Source organism: Charadrius vociferus, unplaced genomic scaffold (assembly GCF_000708025.1).
Source record: "Charadrius vociferus isolate BGI_N301 unplaced genomic scaffold, ASM70802v2 scaffold61, whole genome shotgun sequence".
Taxonomy (NCBI): Eukaryota; Metazoa; Chordata; class Aves; order Charadriiformes; family Charadriidae; genus Charadrius; species Charadrius vociferus.
Genome location: NW_009646945.1, coordinates 5066017 through 5084481, shown reverse-complemented (window position 1 = coordinate 5084481; position 18465 = coordinate 5066017). Strand labels below are relative to the sequence as shown.

The following is an 18465-nucleotide window of genomic DNA, read 5'->3' as shown; positions in this document are numbered from 1 at the left end:
CTAATTACATTTTGTTTAATAAATGTACTATTTTGTTCTCCTGTTGTGACAAACAAAAGCTGTCATTTGAGGAAAATACACCATATGCTGCCAATTGGTCGAAGGACTGGTTATATCTGGAGCACAGAGTAGCAGTGAGTGGTCTTTAACAATTGCTCCTTCTCTGAAAAAAATCTGGACTGATTTCAGTGGAGTAATGTGCGGCTCTGTCATCGGTGGAAGCGAGCTGTTGACATTTTGAAAACCAGCTAATATGAGCGGCGGTATCTGTGCATGCGTGAACGTTTCCTCTCTCCCTTTATGCGTTTACTTCTATTTGGATGCTTATGAGCCTCAGCGAATCAGTGTTCAGTCGGGGCTGGATTGGTCCATGGAAATTTCAAAATCAACCTTATTTCAGAAACAAACTCCCATCCATGCACTGTCAGACACGTATTTCATCATTGTGTGAACCCAGTACTCAAACACCCACATTACTTAAAAAAAAAAAAGAAAAGAATCTAGCTCTCTACCATTTTTTCTTGGCAAATCTAAGAAGGCGAACTTTGAAATATGACCTGAAACCTCCTGACAAACAGGGCTGGCAACCCCTGGAGAGCAGCCGTCACTCGTTAAGGTCTCCCCCAGGAGATGCTCTGCGCTCTCTCTCATGCCACAGTAGGTTTGCTGATGCATCTGCGCCAGTGAGATACAAGACAGGAATAACTACCTTCTGAGAGTTAAATAAACTCTTCAAGACTCGCCCCTCTTCTCCTTCCCACTTCCTAATTTTATTGGAGACACGTCGTATCATTAATTTATTCTCTGGCACAGTTCCTTGGTGAGTCCTCAGTGAGGACTTTTCGCTCAGAGAATGCAAAGAGGATGTGAGCTATAATTTTTACTGTCTGTGAATCCCTCTGTCACAGAAAAAATGTGAACCCTCCTGTTCACAGGCAATAAGGGTTAAACATGAAAATTCACAGATTTCTTTCTAATTTCTGTGAGAGGAATGGGAGAGACTGGCCTGGGAAGGTGTGCAGAGCCAACATAGAATTGGTTTATCTTCCAGCAATAGCTTTGGTATGTCTTCTTCCCATGTAGTCAGCAGAGATGGTTCTGCATTTAGCACTAGCAGTTTTGAAGCCCTCAGTATGGTGCTGGCTGTAATGGGAACTTCCTTGAAGCTTTGCCTGGTGCGTGTCCATGATCTGATATGAGTCCTTTGGTCAGGACCCCGTTGTTGTGCCTCCACTCTGCTCATCTACTGCCTCTCCTCTGCTCGGCATCGTTCACCGTGTAGTACGTCTCTTGTGTCGCAGTCTCCCTATCCCTCCCATTCCTGGAGGAAAGGCAAAGTTTCTGTTCCTACTCAGTGGTGTTTGCCACCTTGCCAGGCCTGCCTGCCCTCGGCACCCCCTCCCTCAGCCCCACAATGCAGAGGATGGCCGGGTAGGTCACTGGTGGCATTTTGTGATAAAGTAGTTGTTCCACTTCAGACAGTTGTAGCGGGGGGTGGGGGGGAAGCCACATTGTTATTCAGGTGAGGTGGCTCTTTATAAGGCTGGGAATGTTGTTTACAGAAGAGTTTTGATTTTCTTGGAAATGTGTGGGGCACACTAACAAAACACTGCTGTTTTTAGGGGGAGGAAGAGGAGGAATGTCAAAATGTTTCATTTCCAACCCAAATCCCTTGGCTCTGAGGCAGGATCTGCTTCATCTGCACCATTCCTGATAGCTCTTCATTTTGCCTGTTCTTGAAAACCTCTGTCGATGGAGATTCACAGCCTCCCAGCGTAACCAGTAGTTAAGTATGGCTAGACAGTTCCCCCTAATATCTAACCTAAATCTCCTTTGCTGCATGTTAAGCCAGTCCCTTCAGTTTTCCACATCCACAGGGAGCAGGACAAGATTATCGCTGCCTTTTAGCAGCCTGACGTATTTGAAACTTATCGTCTCTCATTCTCTCACGCTCATTCCTCCTCCCTTTTCTTTCAACTGAACGAGCCCACTTCTTGTACACTCTTCTCAAGGCATCACACTTCCTAAACTTTTGATTCTTGTGAGCAAGTGGTGGGGAGCAGCGGTTCGCTCGAGGTAGGGCCCAAAACTGGATATAGGGCTGAAAGGAGTACAGAGCCTGACGTTATGCTCCTCTTAGTATACCTCCAAGCATATTCACCTGAGTGCACCAAGCCCTGCAATGCTCTTGATGGCTTCCCTCTTTGTGGCTGTAGCCCCCGAGACTCTTTTGCCATACCACCCCATTTTGCACTTTTGCATTGCATCCTTCTTCTTCAACATGGTGCTTTACACCTGCTTGTATTGAATCTCAGTCATTCATTTCAGTCTGGGTCTGTAATTTATTAAGATTTTATTCTAATTGTAATCCCTGAAAATGCTCGCAGCACTCCCTACAGATTTGTAATTGTAATCTTTATTCTAATTTACAAGTCATTAATGGAAATACTGAATAAAGCAAGACCCCAGGCTCAGACCTTTTCAGGTTGACATTGAATTTACTAACTATTCCTTGAGTACAGATTCGAAACATTTGTATACCCACCTAGAGTAAATTATACCTAAATAGTATTCACCTGATTTGCATATATCACATGCATCCATCAAAAGCTTTCCTCGTTCCAATGTGCGACTTCTACTGTTTTCTCCTCCCTAGTCACTATGCTCCCAACTCTGTCAAAGAAGAAAATTAAATTGATTAGACTTAATTTGTTCTTGACAAGTCTGTGTTTTCTGTTTTCTCATGACTTTATCATGTGGGAGTGGATGCAGCTGCAGTGCGGGCGGGAAGCAGGGAGCTGGAAACGCCACTGCTCCTCCTGGATCGCGTACTCGCTCCCTCCCGCTCTGCGATAAATCGACACCTGTTATATGTATTTACAAGTGGGTTGAATAATAATTTGTCTGAGTCGATATCAAAGCCGGGCTGTTTGGTCTATGGAACCTCAGATCTGTCTTCTTCCCCCTTTTGTTTGAAGTTAGATAATATGTTTGCCCTTCACCTATCCTTTGAGAATTTCTAGGAGGTATTTACTCATGGCTCGGAGGCTGCCCTGGCTCATTCCTTCTCCTTCCGTACTGCTAACCTACGCTTAATTAAGCCCTGCCAAGTTGAATACATCCAACTTACATTAATATTCTCCAATCTCTTTTTCCTGTGTTCTAGACTATCTTTCTATTAAATATCTAATACTTGATCACAGTGAACATTGTTGTTGAAGGCTCTTCAAGCACATGACTTTTATCTTTCCCGATGGAGCGTGTGTCTGCAAAGCCAGTGGTGGTGGCTGTTTCGGCAGTGGAGGGAAGAGACACGGCACGTCGGGGTGGCTGCACACACAGCAGCCCTGCAACCTGCCGTTTACAGTCCCGTCTGACTTTACTGTCCCAAAAAAGATGAAATGATCAAGGCGAAAGCCTCATTTAATGTGCTTCTTTTTGATAAGCTGTCGCATATGCACCCATGCAAAACCAGAGTGAGAAAACAGGAGCGATTGCAATGGCCAAGGACTTCCATATTGTCCTGGGATGTAGCTCAGGGTTATATTTAGACTGAGTGCGTAGTACCATCTAGTATTAAAACTTCTACTACAAGAACCTGTTTTCCATTGCTGTAGTCTGTCAGGCTTTTATCACTTGATCTGAGCCTTTCAGGTTGTGTCTCTCTCTCAGGCTAAATTTATTTTAATATCGTCAGCTAAACCAATTCAACCATTTCCAAGAAAAACTAGGGGGGAGGAGGGAGGAGAGAAGGAATGTTGTTTTGCCCACATTAAAAAGGGGAAAGTAAAGAAATCCTCCAGCTGTTTGATTGAGAGCTGCGGTGCCATCATGTTCAGGAACAGGATCTATGGTGACAAGGCTCGGAGATGTCCACGCATGTTCTCAGCAGACGCGTCTCTGTTTCTGGCTGCTCCGTTCTCCCAAGATTTTCCCCTCCTGTCCATCAGCACCCCCCAGCTGCTGGTGCTGAGCAGCCCACTCGTGACCCAGCCCTGCTCATGCCCTAACTGCTCCAACCGATGTGTGAGCAGAGCGCGCCTGCGTAGCCCCGGCGCAGTGCCCCTGCCCAGGGCTGCGGCGGCAGAGTTGGATTGTCCCCAGGTACAGGTGAGATGGGGTCTCAGACCTGGGAGCAGAGAGCAGGCACCAAGGTGCTTCTGCTGGAAATGTAGATGGAACAGAAGCTGGTCATCAGGAGGGGAAGGAGGAAATTGGAGTGATGGATGCGAACTGAGGACCGGTCTGGAGAAGCTGTAAGGGGTGCAGGAGGGCCGAGCAGGCTGGCTGGCACGGTGGTGGGTTGGCTAGCATGGCAGTGGGCAGTGCGGGAAGAGTAGACGCGCTGGTGGGGCCAGGAGATGGGAAGGCAGGGAAGGGATGCTGGGGGGTGGCAAGAAGGACAGGTGGGTGTGGGAAGTGGGAAATGAAGGCAGCGGGGTCCATGGTGGTGAGGAGTTAACAGAGGTGGGAGGGATATGGGGCTGCCTGGACAAAAGTGTTGGTGCTGGATTAGATGGGCAGAGGGATGGAGGAGAGCACAGTAGACAAATTTCTGCAACCAATTTTTTGGCTCATCCCATGTCTTCATGGTGAGGACAGCTGACTTGCCACGCTTGGGTTGATGTGCAGAGGCAGTAGGTTCTTGCAGCAGTTGCTCTGAACGCACCTACTTCACTTTTAAGGCTAAGTGCTTTAAAAAATGAGGTTGTAGGCACTTCAGACTTGTTGCCTAGAATGGAGAGGGTTGTTTTCACTTTAGTCTGTCTGCATAAATACTTCTGTCTGGCACACGTCTGATATGAAATGGGAATAATGTCACCCAGACATGAGTGAAGATAAGCTCGCTTAATGTGTGACCCATCTAGATAATATGCTTTGTAATTCAGATGCCTGTTAGTAACTCTGTCTTCAGAACAGTGTTTGGATAGCTGCTGTAGATAAAGCCTGGGAAGACTAGCATCATCACCTAGCCTGCACATCAACCCAGGCGGGAGTCCTGCCGAATTCAGTAGCCTGAAGTCATGTAATTACAGAACTGCAGCAACTCGTGCGTCCATGCAGGGTGCCTTGATTTTGGCAATTCATGATGTTTGTATGCTTCATTTTGCAATATGAATCATGTTCCTTCAACGTTTTCTTTTCTGTAAAGTTGTACAGAATCCCTTACAAAAATGTTATAAATAGTCCTGCAGAGGTGGGCTGGGCAAATCATGCGCAAGGACTTCAGGGGTTGTATTCAAACAGCTTAAGGGTTGTCACCTTCCACTTTGTTTCAAGTAGCAGAGGGCAGGAGAGATGTTACAGAGGGCAGCCAGGACTAAATTCTCTGTCACTTCTGGTTTCCCACCCAATAAATGGGTGCTGTGCCAGGACATTCTCCGGAACCAGGGCTAAAGGAAGGAGAATGCCATTGGGCTGCTCGAAACACCATGCAGGGGGGATTCAATGGTATGCAAGCCATTTCAGAGCATGGTGGTAAGAGCTGTTTCTGCCACTGCTGCAAGTGCTGGCATTCATCGTTGCGGGTACTGGTCATCGTACAGGTGGTGGTGGTACCCCTCCAAATTAGTGAGGCTTGGGAACCCCTGCCACTGATACCCACAGATAAAGGTAAACCATCAACAGAAACCAGTGCATTTTCCCCGCTGAAAATGGGCCCCTGAAGCAGCTCAGAGGGAACTCTAACACCAGATTTCTTCAGGGTGTCTTTTAGGAGTACTTTGGGCTTTTCTCAGGGCCAGCAATGAGATCCCTGCTCTGGGGCAGAGCACCCCAAGCCGAGGTGCTCTGATGACGTTTCCGTCTGGTGGTCCCATTGTGTCCCGCTCACCGAGGCTGCAGGTCCCCATTGTGTCCGCATACATGGGGGCTGATGCCGATTTCCGCCATTCAGCCTGCGCTTGTTTCTTTACATCTGAGAATGCTGCTGAGAAGTTTCCAGAGAAAAGCTTGGCCCCTGTTTCCAGTGCAATGTCGAGTTGTACCGGCTGACGGGGACAAGTCGGAAACGCTGGCAAGATAGCAGGCATCCTCAGGAAGCAAACCCTATCAGAAAGCACTGATGTCATTGGCAAACAAAACAAATGAGCGCTGGAAAAACAAACTGTTTTCCAGCGTTGTTGATCTTCCCTCAAATTAGAAGCTCTGCACAGCCTTTACTCTTTGGCCCAGTCTGACAGATTATTTGCAAGATGGTGCTGCAGCAATGGTTTTGTTTCTCCTGCCAATCCAATTCCTTTGATTTCATTTTTTAGATTTATTTATCTAAGGGAGAGTGGGAAGAGTGTCCCAGCGCCGCAGCCAGGTTTGGAAAGCTGGCCAGCATCCTTGCGGACGTTGGGTGCTGACATGGTTGATGTCCTGCAGGCTTTGCTCGGGCAAAAGAGCCTCCAGCTTCCCTGTCCCCAGCCAGGTCCGATGTGGGGGGACTGTACCTCCCTGTGACTTCTGCACAGATCTTTGAGGCATGTGTCCTGACAGCATCCCAGCTAGCAGCCACCCACCACCACTGCTGCTGGGAATTTGTGCCATGGGTATGGAGCCTTTCTCCATGTAGTGGGTCTCGGGAGAGCTCATCATGGGGTTTGGCGCCGAGGACACCACGGCAGACAGAGGGGTGCAGGTTTCTCCACCTTATTTGTTCCTATTGCGGAGCTGCGACGGGCACAGAGATAGCATCCCGCTCCCAGCCGGGCCTTCCCACCGCCTGTAGGACTGCGGGGTTTTCCCTTCCACACGTGATAGGTTTGCAGAGCAGGAGGAGACGGTTACACCAGTTCCTCACCGTGCATTTCCACCCTGTTGCTCCTCACCACCTGTGCCAAAAGGAGGATCAGAGTAAACCCGACAGTCTGGAGGCTTCTTGCCCACTCGCCTTTGCCTCTCCGATAGTCCCACGGCTGCAGTGGGCGGCAGAGAGAGGGTTAAGCTGCACTCCAAGCCAGCCTGACAATAATAGCAGGAAAAGCACATTTCTTCCTTGCACCTGCAAGCACTCCGATGGGCTTTCTGCTGTTTATGGTAGTCACATTGGATCTTTCTCTTGTTAGAAGCTGAACAGCTCTAGCAGCCAGCTGTTCCCCTTGCTCTGCTCCTACCTGGCTCCTTGCACAGTCCAGGGTGGCGGGTGGATGGAGAATCATCCTTTTAGGTCAGCATTCAAAAATAACCCAGGAAGCTGTCCCTTCCTTCCAAGAGGGAAAGGTCCCGCTCCTCCCTGCTGTCTGCTTGCTTGTACTTACTGCTGGCTCGCTTATTCTGAGCGCTTACTGGGAATTTGGAGTCCTGTTCTAGCAAGGGATACTCCTAAAATATCTTCGGCACAGAGCTTTATTTCTCTGTTTTTAAAGGGTGTGTAGTGTTACATGCGTGAAAAGGGAAGAGATTCATTAAGCTCTAGAGACAAACCGGTTTAAGTGCTCAGCAGGCTCTCAGGCTGAAAAGCCACTTCTGCAGCGTTCCAGGTTACCAGTTAAATTGTGGCTCTGCATAAAAATGGTGCATGTATTTCCACACTGCGGGCTGTCCTGGGGCAAGCGCCGTGGCCACTGTGGGCAGTGCAAAGCAGAGGCGGCCGGAGGGTTCCTGCGTGCCCGGGAGCCGCACACCAGGCTGGCCCAGAGCAGCCGGCCAGACCGGCTCCGCAGTCTGCACAGCATCCAGGAGACAGGGCGGGAGCAGAAAATGGATGGGGCGCTGGATAGGCACAAAGTGGCCATAATAGACGGAGTGCCGCGCCACAGAAACTGGTGTATATTCTAAGCCAACCCATCAACTCCTGCGTATACGTAGCCTGAGAGATTTAGTAATAATAAACATGCAGCAGCCATCTCAGTAGTTGCTCCATCTAAATTATTGTAAACAGCAGGGAACAAAGTTGTCCTTTTCTTCTTGCCCAAGAAGAGCATTAGAGCCTGGTGTAGAAAGTGCACTTGCTTTTCATGGTCTTTGCAGAGACAATCTCCTTTTGAGCAGCTGCCAATGCTGAGCTCCTGTCCCTCAGGTAGACCTGCTACCACTAAGGACACACTACTCACCAGGCATGTGAAATGAACTCTTCATGCAGAGAAAATCATCTCGAGTGTTTTATGTTTTACATAATGAATCTATTTCTGTGTGTTTCACTTCTTTATCCGCCTTTTTTTAATTTTTATTTCTTTCTTCTGGTAACACAGTTCAAGCAGGGAGGAATGTATCAGAATGAGTCCGTTGTGCACAACCTACCGAATAGATCATTACTTTCCACTCGTTTTAAAACTCTGGAAGAATGTGTATTCTGTAATTGCCATAATAAGCTGCAAGAGTGGTATAGAGATTGTTTCCAGCCAACTAATTCAGTTGCTGGATCTTTGCTCTAGTCAGCGCAGAATTGAGGGCTGTCACTGGGAAGAAAAATCTTGTTTGTCCCATGTCTTGGAAATCATTGAGACACAATAGACACGGGCATCTCAGGTTGTTTCCAGTCATTTTACCCAGTGGAAGGGTGCTGTAAAAATAGGGCGTACTTGAAATCTTAGGCTTTGTATTATTCTATTTGAGGATTACTGATTTCCACCAGGCCAACACAGGCCAAAAAGAAAGTAAACTGTAAAAAGGACTGTTTAGCTGGGGTATTGCATGATATTACCTGCATTTCTCATGTGGTTGCATAATTCATTTTTGTTCTCATGCATATTTTGTCCTTGTTCATGTGAACATTTTTTCTTAATTGGAATATGCAGAGCTGTAGGGAGAGGCATATTGCCCTGCAATCCGCCCCCTCCTCCTGCAGCGACTTAAAACGTAATGCAGAGCACACCTCTCCGTGACTGGAGAAAAACTGTTTTTTAAGGAAATGCCTGACTCAGATTGCAGGCTTACCTCCGATGCAAAGATTTTTTTTGAGATCACTTAGTGAAATCTGAAAGCTGCAATCACCAGTGAATTCTTCAGTGAAACAGACTGAGTCAGCAGCAGCGCAGCATCTGCTGCCTGGCGGAGTGCATGGAGATGCATTGGCTGGGGAAGGTCAGCACATGATTCATCAGCATCTGCATGCACTTTGCTTCATCTCTTTTATTATAAGGGTGAAAGACTGAGGCCAGGGGATGAGACTCTTAGCTTCAGCAGCCTACCAGCTGATCAAAAATACCTTTCCGTGTTTCAAGTGGCCTTCTGTTTGTTTTTGGTTTTGTTTTCCAGTGATGGGTCCGGCTGGAAAGAGCTTTCTGATGGCACAGCTGTGAGTGAAACCAGCACAATATGTTCAGTGTCGAGGACCTCCTGATTTCTCATGGATACAAATTGTCAAAAAATCCCCCTGTTTCATATGAGAACAGGTATGATGGATACCGGCATGAAATCGTGGTGAACAGATCTGCTCAGAGAACGCTGAATGGGTTTGAGGCAGAATCAAGAGCCGGGGCATACAGCAAGAAACCTCTGGTGAAAACCAACTCAAGCAGCACTGAAAGCAGCCATGGGAGCCAAGGGAGGCAAGCGGGTCCTGGTTACCACCATGACCTTCAGGGTTTGTCCACTTTTCATACTTCAGAAGGGGGGTAAGTTTCAGCATCATGCCATGGCTTTGCTTTCTCTTCCTTTTGGTCCTGACAGATAACTCAGCATGACCCTAACCCTTGACACCATCTTCCTGTGATCCTTTCCTGCTCCCTCACTAGTGACCATTGCCATGCACTGCAAGTCCACACAAAGCAGTGGCACGTCCATTCACCATCTGCTAGAGTGAGGCCTTTGAGAATATTGGGGTGATGGGAAGTGGCCGAGTGGAGGAAAATGTCATTTACTAATGTGGTCTGTATCAGAAAGGCCTTTCTGGTGGGCTTAGAGAAGCTCAGCCCAAGTACAGTAAGAAAAAAGGGGCAAAAGATCTTCCTTTTCTTCACCTTTAAAAAACTGAATCCAGCTTCTGCCCCATACAGTCCCTGGGTTTTGCTGTAGATTCAGCCACGTGCAGCTCTCGGTGGGTGTTGCTACATGCACTGTGGACTTTCTTGTTTTTTTAGGGCCGGTGTTGCGGAGTAAGTGTGAGAAGGTGCCACTGTGTTTCTTTTTAAAGCAGCTCAAAGCCAGTGGAAGCTCTTGTCGTCACTCCATAAAATGTGCTTGTACAACCATGGGTTGCTTAACGCGGAGTACGTGCGCGCTGGGGCTGGGGCAGGCTGGGCAGGAAGAGCTGTGTGTACACAGCGCCGCTCGGCCATTGTTCTGCGGCTATTTGAGTGCTGCAGACGAACAAAGGAAAGGGGCTAGAGCAGGACTGGAAGCCAGCCCAAGTGTGACCATGGTTTACGAGGAAAAGCCCCTTCCTCCTGCCGAATGGGCTTGAAACTGAAAGCAGGGCAAAACATTGTCGCCGTGGGAGCTTGTCCTCTTACGAAGACCTTCAGTAACATGTGGCAGAGGCACGTGTGCCCTGACTGCTGGGCTCGTCTGCTCTTTCCCTTCATATCTCTTCCCCTTGCAAGCCTGTTTGCCTGGAGCTGGAATGGCTCCTGGCTGCCAGCTAGGATAACGGGCAGGAAGAGATGTAAGCCCCGTAAAGCAGTCCTAGGGTGGCAAGCCCCAGCCCTGGTGAAGGTCCCCAGGTGGAATCATCCCCTCTGGAGAATGAAGGACACAGATTTGAAGGTAATAAGGAGGATTCTTCATGGTGTATTTTCGGTGAAGTAAACTGGACAGCAATAAAGTGAGGAAAGATACTGAAAAACGCTCCAAAGCAGAGGAAGAGGGGGTGCAGGGCTGTCAAGGAAGGTCGTGCTCGGCCTCAGAGCTGTTTGCAACATGGAGAAAAACTGATATGAAGAAGATACGGCTGTGCAAGGCTGGAAGCGAATGCAGCGCCTGTAAGGCAAAGCCTGCGTGCGTGCACAGTGGCATGGGGGGCTGCTGCATCCCTGCCTCCCGCCTCTCCGGGGGCATCTGCGGGGACTCCCACGTCTGCGGGGACTTGCACATCTGCCCCACATCTTGGGCGTGGTGGAGGTATCTGTAACTGCTGGGATTGGCTGAATACAAAATAATGCTCTCTGACATTTTAAATGTCTCTTGTTAACATCACCCCTTTTAAATGCAAGGGGTGAAACCTGTCAGCCTGTAGCGTAGTTAAATATTATATCCTGGTTTTAAAAAGTGGCTTTTCCCCATAAAATAGGGAACACAGCCCTGGAAATGGCTTTGTCACACTTTCACAAAAATAGAAATCTTTTCTTACTATTGTTGTTACAGCAAACTCTGATTCCCAGTGAGCCTATCAGGAGCTCTTACAAGGCACGAGCAGCTATGAACAAGGGAAAACCTTTGTATCAGCCGTCCCTTTCTTGCCGTCCCTGGGTGTGCAGAGCACCTCTGGAGCAGAGTGTGGCACTGCCACTGTCCCGCTGGCAGAGGGAGGGAGGAGCGAGCTCTATGGACTGGATCCCGGACGGCCATCGGCAGCTTCAGTGCTGGAGCACCTGTGTTCCAGTCGCTGAGCTCCAGGGTGACAGCCCCCCTCCTGACCCGCTCCCCTGCCCTGGGGAAGCGTCAGAGGCACGGGGCTGCCGTGCAAACAGGAGCTGCTTTATAACAGAGGAGTTTTGTGAGGGCGCACTTTGGGGTGTTTGGGCCTGTTGAGGGCAGGCCATGGTGAACTTTGATCTCGCTGTCTGCTTTCTGGACCATCGCAGGAAATAGGTTCCCAGTTCTCGGGCGGGGACAGAACTGCACGTTGAGGAGACCTGGGGACTTTTTGTGCCAGAAGAGGTGACAACCACCCAGCAAGGTCCAGCATGAAGACGATGCTCTTTAGGCATCACAGGCTTCCTGCAGCCATCTCCTGACACTGCCTTCCTGGTGCAGCACAGTGGGAGGAGAGGGCCAGAAGAGGCAGTGTGTGTCCCAACCACCTTTGCAGGCCTTGACCAGCTCCACGGCAATTTGGAGCATGACTCAGGCTCCTCAGGCAGGGAATTATCTACACCACACTCATGCTCAGACCGCTGATGTAGAAGAGCTAATCACCCTCCAAACACCACAGAAGTGAGTGATGTTGCCCACTTCATCTCTGCCTTTGCAAACAAGTTTGCCAGGCTGAGGTGTTTCATGATGGCAGGGGATGATGCTGTCATCTCCACTCATTGGGATTGTTCTGCTGATCAAACCTTGCTGAGGAGGAGGAGAGAGGCTTCATAGCAGCTGCAGGTGGGCACATCACACCACCCACCGCTGCTGCTTGTGAGGGGAGAGTGATGCCCCAGCAGAGTGGGGAATTGATGTTTTGCTCCATCCCGTTGTTCTTCAGGCAAAGCGTGGGAGCAGATAGTGGGAGGGCTGTCCTGGCTGTCCTTGCTTTACTGAGCATTAGGAGGCAGCACAGTAAAGGTTTGGAAGAGGAGACGAGGTGAAGAAAATGGGAAAGCTGACCCTATGGGTAGAGATGAGAGGGTTCACCGAAGGAGAACTCACTCCTGCTTCTCTTCTGAGTGGAGAGAAGAGGCACTTGGCTTAGCTGTTTGTGTGGGAGGAACTATGTTGGTAGCTAGCAAATTTAGAGATAAATAGATAGCATCGTTAATGAGATTATCTGCTAGAAAAATTAGAAAAGTGTACTGGTGTTTCCCAGTGTTGAGGCTTGGAAGAGTGTGTGTGAGGACAGGATCCCAAAATAGAACAGAACAGCCCTCTGAAAAAAAATCCCCCTTGCTGCCAAATCCTGGAAATTTCTTAACAGTGCCTCCTCATTGGGCACAAAGTCCGTCCCGGTGCCTGCGGCTCACCTGCCCTGAGCTACTGGGTGCCTAATGCCTACTGCTTGCACGTTGGCAGCCAGAAACAGGGTCAGGAGCTCCCACGGTATTGCTAGATAGCCCTGCAGTGGCGTCATTCTGTGGGGTTTTGACTTCACAGCCTGTGTCATGCTCCTTCACTTCCAGCCCCGTTCTGTGGGCTGTGAAAGGTCCTGTGGGTCCAGTGTTGCCCTGGGGGAACCCAGCAGCTTCAACTCATTGCTCTGAGGGGGGGTAGCTCAGTGAAATGCAGTCATGCAGCTAGTGCAGGGTGGACTGATGGCCTTGTTTCTTGCAAAGGCCTAAAATTCATAGAAAGCTAGCAATAGCAATTTATTTCTTTAAATGGTTTTCATTGGATTAATTTTATATGGAATCCATTCAAAGCACTTAAAGACAGCAAATGTGCTATTTGTTAGAATCACGCCTGTTAAAAAGAGTTCATAATGTTAAAACCGACGTCCTTGGTCCCATGGGACCGCTCTGTCCCTGGCACTTGGATCTTTCCAGTTGGTCCCATGGGCTGCTCCATCCTTGGCACCCCTCCCAGCTGTGAAACACTAGCTGTATCCGGGTGTACGTTTCTTTGTGCGTCAGTACCGTTGCATCATGGAGTGAGATACGATCGTGTAGTGGCACGGTCAGAGACTAGCTGCTGCTAAGAGGGGCCATGCCATCTCTTAGTTGGTAATGTTGTGGATCCAGCATGGCATTCCCCATCCAGAGATGTAGCATTGCTGAGGCTGTAGTGAATTTGGGGCGGCTCTTGGGTGCTTCTTCCCACCGCTTCATTTGACTGCAAGACCCAAAAGTGTCATATAGCCTGGAAGGAGCCACTCTGCCGCAGTCGCAGCCACAAGCAGTGAGGCTGTGCGGTGCTGCCCTGCTGCCTCCCCACTGCCTGCCTGCCATGCCTGCTGCCTGCAGGTGTGCAGGAGCCACTCTCCATCTTTCAGAGCAGAGGAGTCTGCAGGCTGGAGCTAAGCTGGATGGTCCATGGGGAGGCTGCGGAACATCCTCTTCCCCCTGCGCAGTGCAGTGCCACCCTCTCCAGGGGCTTGCGGGGCCCAGGAAACAGGCTCTCTGTGCAACCACCTCTAGCGCCTGAGCCAAAAGCTGGAGAGACTGGTATTGGCCACCTTGTGAATAAGTTGTAGGAAAAGATCATGTTTAAAATGCTGTAAATACCTGATTTTAAGTGTCTTTTCTACATTCACGTTGCAATGATGACATAGTACAGGTCACAGTGGTTTTTATCATGTTCAGAAATTTATTAATGGAGCCTAGTTATTAATCTTTTAGTATTTAAAAATAAAGTTAATCTTTTAAATGGCTTTTAATAAATGGAGGAACATCCTTTCTGTAACTGAAGCTGTCCTAACTTAGGGCTAATTTACTTTAATAAATATCTGAGCTTGGGTTTTGTTTTTAAAAAAGCAAACTAACCAAAACTCTTCTGTTTTAGTGGTTTCCTAGGAAAGAGTTGAGTAATGCTTCCTTCCCTATTCCTGATTTCCTCTTAAATCCTCTAAATATCCAGCTCATTCCATTCCTGTGCTGTTAATTGCAATTGTTGCAAATCTCAGTAGTATTGTCTACCATACCTCCTTCCCCAATGTTGTTATATTGGGGTTGATAAGAATTTGGGTTTACTTTGGGGTTTTTTTTAATGGTGAATTGAGCTGTGCAGCATCATCTCTGGAAATTTAAAGATCAAGATTTTCAGATGCTTTTCTAAAAGACATACTACCACTGAAGCTGGAGTTATTTTGGGGAAGTCTGATGGCCTGTGTTTAGCAAGATGTCAAACTAAATAATCGTAACGGTCTCTGCTGATCTTGGAATCTATGACTCTGTACTTCTAGCAATTTCAGTAGACCCTTTTATGATGATGGTTAAAACCAAACAGAAAGAGCAAACTGTCCATTCCCTCCTCACTATTGCTAGACCCTGTTTATCACCTCGTTTTGTAAATGCAGATATAAATGGTGCCATGGCAGCATGGGGATGAGATGAAAAGGTAGATTTGATAATCCCAGAAGCAGGCAGCATTTGTTCAACTGCATATTTCCACATGCAGAGAAGCATGGAAATGTTAGTTATTACAGCAATCAACTTTCCAATATAGGAGGTGTCCTGTTATATTTCACTGATTAATGAAGATGTCTGTTACTTCCTGGGGTTCGGTGATCGAACTGTATTTTGTGCTTCGGAGGCAGAACATTTTGTTCAGATCTTAAGCCTTAATCTACTTGAATTAATATGAACAAGATGCTCCTTATCCCAGTTTGGTTTTTAAACATACATACATACAAGAATATTGCTGTGGATCTGGATTGCTTAGTTTTCATTCCAAATTTTGAATTGTATTATGTTTTTACAAACTACTACTTGAATAGATCATTGTTTTTAGTAAAAAAGAGCTAGATGACACTGTTTATATACCTTGGGGTGGAGGGAAGAGAAAGAAATTCTTGGGTTCTATCTACATACTTGTCCTATTTCTGTCAATTTTGATTTTTCTTTTCAGTCTTATGCTGGTGGCAGCTACATAGTGTAAAGGCAGTTATATTGTTGGACACCTTAGCTACAAGAATAGCAGAACACAGTTCAAGTAGAAGATTAATTATTTATATAGAAAGGTACCAATTTTGTTCAGCAGCAATGTATTAAATAGTTTACAGTCTATTCAGAACACATAAAGAACCTGTTCTGTTCATGTAAATCTGTGTTCTGAATTTCTAATTTGCAGTAAAATGTCTGATGTCTTTCATACTTCAGTAACAGATTGCTGGAGTTAATCCCTCTTTTATTTAACAGTGTTACACTTCTTTTGAGGTATTTTAGATCTCAAATATTGGTTCCATCTTATTCATAACTGTGATGATACATCATCATTGTTGTGGCACGTATCATTTACTCCAAAGCACTTTGAAGAAATTTGTTCCCTTTGAAAGATGAACAAAAATCAACAGTGGAAGTGACACATTTAATTTCAGCTCTTGTACTAGGATGCAAATCATGCTTCTTACAGATATATCTTATGAAATAGCTCCCTACCTGTTCTCCCTACCCCTACTTTTTAGCTTTCAATTCCTATTAAACTTGCGTACCACAGTAGTCCCCTTGACGTCTATAGATTTTGATGTAGCAGAGTGCAGAAATAAGTTCAACACAATCATTTCTGGTTTTCTGGTGTCCATCAAGGAGGGCTGTGCATGTTTGCACAGCACATAACTGTGTGCATTTGTCTCTCTTTCTAACAGCTTTGCATAGCTAACAACATGCCAGCAGAGCATCGGGCCCTCCCTTTACTCATATTAATGACTGACTTTTAAATCCTCTCATTAAAATCATGAAGTCATCTGGTTGCGAATAGATTACACAAACCCCATTGGCATAACTCAACATTTGACCTCCTAATGGCCTTTCCCGTATGGGGGACAGAAAGGGCATCTGTGCAAGCTGCCTGGTGACGCTGCGTTTCTTTTTCAGGGTTTATGACAGGCCTCAATTAGCATGGTCTTCCCAGCCCAAGACTGATAAAGATCTTGCCTACTGGAGAAGACGAGGACAGGACTTCAGTGTGCTACTGGGTTATTCCCAGAAAGGTGGTGTGGAAATGAAAGGCCTGGCTGCGGCCCCGGGAGCACCCCGGCACCCCAAGGAGAGTCAGCTGAAGGTGGGGATGGGCGCAGGGTACGTCAGAAGAAGCGGCTTGCAGGAGAGCTGCAAACTGCCCAGCGACTGCAAATGGCAAAGTCTGGGAATGGAAAGCTGGAACCAGCCAAAAAAGGTAGGGAGGCAAATGTCCGAGGGTGACAGGGAGAAGCTGCTTCAAGAGCTGTATTCACTGACCCTGGGAGATAATGTACTGAGCTCCCACAACAAGGGGAAATCGCAGTCCTTGCCGAGGGTCCTTTCGCCAGAGAGTATGAGATGCGTGGAAATGCCCTCCCTGAACAACAGTAACAACTCGCTCGGCGTAACTAAACCCCCTTCCTATCCCCTAAACAGACTGAGTGTGGAACCACCCAAGCACCACGAAACAGGAGGCCATTTCCTTCCTCTAGTGAAACCCAAGTATGGGAGGCCTCTCAAGCCTCCATCCTACGAACTGCAGCGGCAGACGAGGGCATCTGCGGAAACTGTGGGTTTCCAGGACCACTACCAGAAAGATGAACCCATCCCCTACTTAGCTAAAGTTAATGAGCCAAGGCAAGATGCTTGCATTCAAGATTCTGGTTTGGAGCCCCCAGTCTACGTACCTCCTCCATCTTACAAATCCCCATCTCACCAAAATGTGACCCCACATCCCCTCAATCAAGTGCCTAACAGCGATGCGTGTGCCAGCAGCGATCAGCAGGGTCCTGCGGAGCGGGTTGTCCCCTGCCAACGACCAGCCGCAAATACTTTCGAAGCAGGGGGTGACCCTTGCAAAGACAACCATCTTCCTCACGGGAAGCAAAGCCATGAGAGGCGCCCCATTGACTACCTGCGTTCTGTTCAGTATATTCCCTTTGATGATCCTCGAATACGACATATTAAAATTGCACCACCGGAAGGTCTGCAGGACAGCACTAGGTACACTGAAAATGCATGTAGTCCCAGTTCTGGTGCTTTGCGAGAGAGAGATCTTGAAGTACAGTACAACAGTGCCTTCTTGGATGCATCAAACTTGTCCAGTTCTGCAAAGGGAGAAAGAACTTCTGACAGCTCCACCCATAGCAACAGATGGTTGGCACCATCCATCCGAGATCAGGAAAATTGTGCCTTGCCAGACCAAAGAGATAGTTGTAGCACAACTAATCACAGCCCCCGTAATGAAGCCAGCATGGAGTACGCAAAAGGCAAACTTTCTGTAAGAAATTCACATATGGACAGCACCTGTGAGACTGTTACAAAAGTGAAAAAGTTTGAACCTGGAACTGGGATGCAGAGCAAAAAGAGTTCAAAGAAAAAAATGAATGAAACTATATTTTGTTTGGTCTCTATCCCAGTTAAATCAGAATCCAATCTGCCAGATACAGATAGGAACAACAACATAACCCAGAGCCCTGATAAGAATGGGTTTGATAACAATGGGGCTTTGCAAGAACAAAGTCTCTTAAGTATGTCTTCAACGGACTTGGAGTTACAAGCACTTACAGGAAGCATGACCAATAAAAATGAGTTACAAAAACAAGAGTTGTGGAGACCAGAAGAGTTCAAACAAATGAATGACCTCAGATTTATTCAGCCTACAAAACACAGAGAGCTCAAATACTCTGGCTCCTGGCCAGGTGATCAGTACAAAGACCAGCAGACACAGACCAGTTTCTCTGAAGAACCTAAAAGCCCACAATTTTTCCATGGTACAAAGCCTGGGCAGCCCAGTAGTAACAAACCACTGTCTCCAAAGCTCCTAGGACGTACAGCCTCCACGACAGGGTCAAAACAAGCAGGGTTGCCTTCTGACGAGAGAAGCTGCAGACAGAGCGCTTACAGCATGAAGGGTCAGATGTACCTCAGCCAGTCGAGCAACAGTGCATTTTCCAGGACTGCCACCTCTGTCTTTCAGGCCCCCTCCCCAAAAGCCCACCAGAGCCAGCCTGTGCCTGCCCAGGAGAGGGAAACCGGCCTTCTTTCCAAGGGAGATGTAGTTAAGGGAGAAGCAGGCGCTCTCTGCAACAGTAAAGAGCTGTTTGGGCAGTTCCTG

At 47.6% G+C, this 18465-nt stretch overlaps 1 protein-coding gene across 1 annotated transcript in view; it reads left to right on the top strand.

Moving 5' to 3' along the window:
- The first annotated feature begins 9243 nt into the window (after window positions 1-9243).
- Window positions 9244-18465, top strand: part of KIAA1462 (KIAA1462 ortholog) — a 15322-nt gene continuing 6100 nt past the window's right edge. Inside the window, exons 1-2 of the mRNA XM_009895129.1 lie at window positions 9244-9542; window positions 16263-18459. Coding sequence (XP_009893431.1) covers window positions 9244-9542; window positions 16263-18459 — 2496 coding nt within the window. The remainder of the gene's footprint in view (window positions 9543-16262; window positions 18460-18465) is intronic.